A 7036-nucleotide genomic window follows, 5' to 3' on the forward strand; every position below is an offset into this window, starting at 1 on the left:
GAGGCGGTTCCGTGGTGTTAGAGGTACACGTGGTCCGGACAAAAGGCGCCAGAGTCCGAAAGATTTTCACTTGAGCAAACGGAGTCTGTGGACACCGTCTGTCTAGGAATCAGTAATATCCACGAGGGAACTGCAACTTCAAAAATTACACAATATACGCGCCTTTCAAAAACAAATTGAAACAATACGGAAGGTCATAAACTAAAAACAGAAATCTGCTTCTTCTCCCCACCGCCGCCCCCAGTAACGTGTGTACTTTCCTAATATTAGTCTACTCACAAGCACATACAGTGCTTGTTTGTTTTACAAAAGTAGGGGCCTCACTTGGCTTTTTTTCATTCAGTATATATTGTGGGGTTATTTACACTACTTTTTTTTAATCCTCATGGCAGCTCCAGAAGATACCCCGATGGTACAATGAAATGGGCGCACCGTGGTTCAACAATTCTGTTGCTGAATACTTAACGGCTGCCCTAGTTTTTCACTAATACACTGTGGTGAACACCCTAATACCTCTGTCTTTGTGTGATTATTGGATTCAAATCCAAGAGTCATCTTTTTTCCTCTTATTGCTGTATGTAATCTTTCAAGTCCTGGCATTCTGCCTCCAAAATACATTAACCCAATAGGATTAATTTTTCTCTGTCTCCAGTGCCACTCTGGTCCAAATCACCATTCTCTCACCTGGTCTCTTACAATAGCCTTTTACAAAGGCTTCTTCATTGCTTTTGCTTCCCTCTTGGCCCCCTGTCGTTCCTTCTCCACAACCAGAGAAGCAACCAGAGTGATATTTTCAAATGTAAACCAGTTCTTGTCACTCCCTGCTTAAAACCCTTCTGTGGCCCCCAAATGTGATGAGAATGAAATCCTATGTCTTCACTTAGGCCTACTAGAATCCACACAATTTGACCCATACCCATCTCCTTGACCTCAGCACATGCTGTGAGTACCACTTTCCCTCTCTCTCCCTATTCTTGAGCCAAACTAGCCTCCTTTCTATCCTCCAGCAACACCCATTTCCACTTCAGGACCTTTGTACATGCTGCTGAGTCTGCTAGAGAAATTGTCCTTTGATTCTATGTAACCAACACCATTTTGCCATCCATAGAGAGGGCTGCTTTTGAAGTAGCCCCAACTCCAAGCTCCATCAGCCTCTATCACATTACCCTGATTATTTTTTATAACTCACATTATTATCAGAAATTTATTTACATTTGTATTTATTGATTATCTCTTCTGTCTAAAACACAAACTCCATGAGAGAACTCTTCTCCTTCACTATTTTATTCCCATCACCTAGAACAATGCCTGGCACATAAAAGGTGCCCAATAAATATTTATTGAATACATAAACTAATGTATGCTGGATGAAAGAGAATGCCTATTTCACATTTTTTCCTTTTTTTTTTTTTTTTTTTTTTTTTTGAGACAGAGTCTCACTCTGCTGCCCGGGTAGAGTGCCGTGGCATCAGCCTAGCTCACAGCAACCTCAAACTCCTGGGCTCAAGCGATGCCTCAGCCTCAGCCTCCCGGGTGGCTGGGACTACAGGCATGCGCCACCATGCCCGGCTAATTTTTTTCTATATATTTTTAGTTGTCCAGCTAATTTCTTTCTATTTTTAGTAGAGACAGGGTCTCGCTCTTGCTCAGGCTGATCTCAAACCCCTGAGCTCAAACGATCCGCCCGCCTCGGCCTCCCAGAGTGCTAGGATTACAGGCGTGAGCCACCGTGCCCGGCTGTTTTGTTAGTATCTTTTAATACAGTAGATTTCATGTCATGCAGACCACTACCTTTCAGTCTCATCAGACTTTAGATACAGATCTCATTACCTTCTTGTCATGACCCTTTGACCAAGTTCAAATTTGGATAAAAGTGATTCATGAGTCTAAAAGAAATGCATGATCTAAAGCTTGAAAAAAACTGAAGAGTAAGCTTAGAAGGTGGTGATAGAACTCAGGGGTGGGGTGGTGGCAGTTGACGAGCAAGTCCTGTGTTTGAACCTAAAGATGATCTTAGGAACAACTTGAGTACACTGTTTTTTTGTTGCATAGAAAAGTGGAGGGAGAGGTGTGAAGTTATTCCATTTGGGGAAGATAGGGAGAGCATGGGAATAGAGATGGACAAAGGGGAAATACCTTAGCTTCATGAGTCCAATAATATCAGTCATCCATTGACTAGACTCCCCCAAGTCCAGCTAATTTTACCCCAGAAATGAGTCCTCAGTCTGATCCCTCCTATCCCTTCCACTCTAGCATTCATCATTTTCCCTTGGCTAGTTAACAGCAGTCTTGCCCCACTCCCTCCACCCTCCACATTGCTCAGAATTATCTTCCAAAAAGAGCAATCTCATCATGCCACCCCTCTGCTTAAAAAACCATGACTGGTTCCACGTGTCCTTCTGCAGGGCCCTCCTCGTTCTCATTCCTTCACCAGCTCTACAAAATCCTCCACAACCTGTTCCAGTCTTATCTCTCCTGCCGTCTAACCCCACCAACACTTCAGAACAAGCTGTGCCTTGCCTTTCTCTCTCTTTGGAATGCCCTTTCTCGACTCCTGTCTATCCTTCATAAAGAGTGTCCTCAAATGTTCCCTTCTCTGGACAGCCTGCACTCCCTCCACCGCCACCCTCTCCAAGCGCTGTTAATGGCTTTGTCTTCTGAGTCATACCTCTATTATAGCATTCCTGGGATCATAATACCTGTTTATGAGTCTCTTCGACTATACTAGGAAAGCAGGGGCCATGGTAATTCATGTGTGTCCCACTGCTTGGCATAGTGACTAGCACAAAATAGGCATGCATGGATGGATGGACAGATGGATGGATGGATGGGTGGGCGAGTGGGTGGATGTTAGCGGGGATGGGTGGGCAAAGGAGATGGATAGTCAGAGAAATTAGAAAAGGGAACCGTGCGGCGATCAAAGGCAGACACCAGGGGGAGCCGAGACTCCACAGTAAAGAGGCGGGAGGGCGGGCCAAGAGGGCTGCATGCTCTGAGGCGAGCGGGTGAGCAGCGCGCGCTGAAGCAAACATCATGCAACTGGAACCGCTCACCCACGTGTGCATCCCCTCACCCTGCTTCCCCAGACTGTGTCTGAGCTCATCCCACCCCTCTCCACCGCCCCAGTGCCTACACAACCACCAAGAAGGCAAACAAAGGGGAGGGGACCCCTGCAGGGTTCTGGCCGCGGGGAGGGCTTTCATCTCCTGGAAGGCGGGCGCCTTCGTTTAAGGGGGCCCAATCAGCCTGTAAGGGGTCGTGGAGGGGCGGAGAGATGGGCGGGAAGAGCAGGAGCAGGGACGACGCGCAGGGGAGGGCTGCCCGGGAGGGGCGGAGCGCGGAGGGTAGGGGCGGAGCCAGCCACCGCGCGTGTCTGCTAGGAGAAGGCGGCAGCGCTGCGGCGCGCGCTAGCCGGCTGACGCATCTGGCCGCGGTTCCCCAGGACCGAGGAGGGGGCCCGGAGCGGAGGGGGAAGAGGAGAAAGAGCGGAGGGTGCGCGTGCGCAGTGGCGCGGGGAGGAGCAGAGATCTGGCAGCGAGCGAGAAGGCTGCAAGCGAGCCGCGAGCCGAGCGGGCGGCGGGCGGCGGGCGCGCGCACCATGGGGGAGAAACCCGGGACCAGGTAAGGGAGGTGGGGCCACGCAGCGGGGCATGGGCGGCGGCTCGGGGAGGATGCTGGGATGGTCCCCAGACAGGGACAAGGGAGAGAGAGAATCCGGGGCCGGACGCCTGGGTCCCTAGGGGGCAGCCATCCGGGGCCGCATGAATAGGTCCTCGAGAATAATGGGGGGGACGCATTGCCCGGGCCCCTGCAGAAAGCAAGGCCTGAAGGGGATCAGAAAGCCGACGTCGGGGTTCTCGCAGGGATCTGGGGGCTGGACTACTGGGTTCTCCCGTGCAGGCTGCGATGTAGGGACACAGGAAGGAGGAGCAGGTGGCTGGCCCCAAGGGGTCATGTATGGGAGGCTGGACGCCAGGAGTGGGATCCCCTCTAGACTCGTGCTGAGCCAATGGAAAGCTTCTTGTCCAATACCCTACAGGCAGCTGGGCTACCCACACCTGTCCCGAGGGCCGGGTGGCTCCTCTATCAAACTTCTGCCTTCCCTTGGGTTACTAGGAGCAACAGCTTCATCTTCGGGCAGCAGAGTGGGTGACGACCCTCCACAAAATTGGACCTTATCCCTCTCCCCCGGGTGGGGGGAAGCAGTATCTGCCCTGGGCCCGCATCCACTCCCCGGATGTTTTCTGTGCAATCGAGGCTCCTTCCTTCCACTGACACCCCGAGTTCTCTTTTTTTGGTCTCTAGCAAAATCCACTTCCTGTTGTGACTCAACACCCCCAAGGGGGCAGGGGGGTGAATGCCTAAGTCCCAAGGGAACAGGAGCAAAAGAGGAAAAGGCTGGGGCTTTATGCCTCAATCCAGAGGGGATCAGGAATGGGAGCCTGGTCCTGAGCTGTCACTTGTTCTGCAAAACATCACAACAACTCCACTACTTCTCATTCATAGAGTATGAGAACCCAGGTTTCTAAGCATCAAGTAGACAAGTATCAGAGATGATCTGAGGGAGGATTGGTGTCCTGGATTAGGGGTTAAACACCCCAGAAAAAGGGGAAGTCACTGACTTGAGGGAGGCCCCTGATTTCCGTTATGTGGTTCAGGGAGGGGGACAGATGGACCAAAGGGGGACTGCTGACTTGGCACAATTCCCCTCACCCCCATCAAATTCTAGGCCACAGGAAGTGGAGAGAATAGCAGAAAGTGTGAAGGGGCATCTGCTTCAACTGATCCCTCTCACTGGGCACCTCCCTGGTCATCCCCACAGTCTGCCTCCTTGGCCACTCTCAGTATATGTACACTGCTCCTCCCTAGCCTGGCAGGAGGTGGCTGGGTTAGGATCCAAAGGGCAGGTGCCCTGCAGCTGCTCCAGGGCAATTGCCCCAGAGCCACACTCCAGTTGGCCAACTGATTGTGGCTGTCACAGCACTCTGCCAGGGCTCCTAATGGGAGGAAACACTGGGACAAAGAGAAAACCAGAAGCAAAGGGGAGGGAGAGCCTGGATGATGCCATAGCAATCAGCCCCCAAGTTGGGACTGAAGGTAGGGTGTTTATTCTAGCTGCCACTATATCAATGTTTGCTCTCCTTTATTGGTTGGGGATACCTGGGGCCCTCTGTACCCTTTGCCTTCTGACCTTTGGACAACTTGGCCTTCTGGGAAGAAAGGACAAGTGAAGTTGTAGCAGAAGTTGGGGTGGTGGAGCTGGAGAAGGCATAGGCCAGTTAGTTGGCAGGATATCAGTTTCTACTATCTGGGGATCCTTTCCAGGGATCACTGCTGAGACACAGTGGATTGGCACTTCAAAGAACAGGCCCACAATCAGCCAGAGCACTGGGGTCCTCAGATAGTTCCCTACCCTCCCAGCAACAGGTGGAGTCCAGGCTTAGATTGTTTCAGCAACTGGAAAATGAATCTCCTTCAATTCAACAAACAATTGATGCCAACTACAGAGACCAAAAGTGTAACAGTTTAGTGATTAAGAGCATGGACTCAGACCCAGACTGCCCTTGTTTATATGTGAGTTCCACCATTTACACTCTCTGTGACCTTGGACAAAATACTTGACCTCTCTGTGCCTCAGTTTCCTCACCTGTAAAAATAGGGACATTAGGGCCTGTATCATTGAGTTGTTAGAGTATTAAATGAAATAACACACTTGAAACACTTGGAACAGTGCTGGGCACAGAGTATTCACCCAATAATATTAGCTGGCACCATCGTCTTCATCACACAGCTGGCACTGTGCTGGGGGTGCCTAAATGAATAAGGCCTCCGAGGCGACCAGTCTAAGTAGAGAGACGGATGATACACAGCTGACTGCCCTCGCATGCTATCACACCACAAATAAACCATAAACAGGGTGTGACAAAAACCCCAAACAAGGAGTGAACAGGGTCTGGGCTGGGTCTGCTTTCTAAAGGCTGGGCCTTGAAAGATGAATAGGCTTTTAAGCTGCTGAGGTCACAGATGGGGACAGTTGGAGGCTAATGGAATAGGGTCGAACTTGGGTAGTGCCTATGGTAGAAACCATTTTAGGGGCAAAGGCCAGGGCCAGCCATTGCTCTTCTATGTACTCCAGCTGTTGTTGGAGCTGCAGAGCAGATGGAAAGATGGTTAGGTCTTACCCAGACACTGCTGCAACCTGCCTATTCAGATCCCCTCTGGGGGAGGTCCTCTGGGAAGAGACGGAGTGGTTCCTGGGGCAACCAGCGGCCATTACTGTGGAGAGAGGTGGACTAGGGAGGGTGGACCAAGGACAAGAGAGGAGCATTTGCCCTGACTACCATTTTGGAAATACTAAGGACCGTCTGGGAAGAAGTGGGAGTGGGTAGAGCTGGGCAAAACCGCAAACCCTCTAGGCAGGAACCCTGGGTGAACTCTGCTTCTCAGATGGGGGAGGGATAAGGTCCTGGCGTGGGGGTCCCTGCTGAGTCTGAGGGAGGCAGTGGGGTTTCCCTTTCTGTTTTGTTAGGGTCTTCAAGAAGTCCAGCCCTAACTGCAAGGTGAGTCTCCCACAGTGCTTGTCCTTTTGACCCTCCCTGGGCCCTAACAAAGCCCAGCCTGCCCCTAGACAATCCCCAGGCCCTAGCTCCCCACTTCCTGTGACAGCTAAGAGCTGACTTCCTTCCCTCCTGAAGCCCCTTGCCGCAGTGGCTGCTCTGCCTGAGCCAGCCACAGGGTTGGGTCGGGTCAGGCCTGTGTCCCTAAGCAAGACCAAAGGGGAGTAGGCCAGAAGCCAGCCCTATGCCTGTAGCCCCCTTAGGAGCTAACCCAAGGTGTCTGGGGCTGTGGAAAGTTAACAGCCCCCAGGCTATGGCCTGTTTATCCCAGAGCCCCTTAAGGGACCTAGTGAGGCTGACAGCTGCTCTCTAACTGGCTGGTTGGGCTGAGTCGTCCCTGAGGACCCGAACACACAAGCGCACACACGCTTCTCTCTCTCTCTCTCTCTCTCTCTCTCTCTCTCTCTCTCTCTCTCTCT

The 7036-nt window shown here is 51.6% G+C and overlaps 1 protein-coding gene across 2 annotated transcripts in view; it reads left to right on the forward strand.

Annotated features, from left to right (window-relative positions):
- The first annotated feature begins 3369 nt into the window (after positions 1 to 3369).
- Positions 3370 to 7036, forward strand: part of ARRB2 (arrestin, beta 2) — an 8841-nt gene continuing 5174 nt past the window's right edge. The window contains exons 1-2 of one of the 2 annotated variants that reach the window (XM_012659936.1): positions 3370 to 3621; positions 6530 to 6560. In XM_012659936.1, coding sequence (XP_012515390.1) covers positions 3599 to 3621; positions 6530 to 6560 — 54 coding nt within the window. In that variant the 5' untranslated portion in view covers positions 3370 to 3598. The remainder of the gene's footprint in view (positions 3622 to 6529; positions 6561 to 7036) is intronic. The other variant, XM_012659934.1, reaches the window with a different exon arrangement.

This window comes from Propithecus coquereli, unplaced genomic scaffold (assembly GCF_000956105.1).
Source record: "Propithecus coquereli isolate 6110/MARCELLA unplaced genomic scaffold, Pcoq_1.0 Scaffold640, whole genome shotgun sequence".
Classification (NCBI taxonomy): Eukaryota; Metazoa; Chordata; class Mammalia; order Primates; family Indriidae; genus Propithecus; species Propithecus coquereli.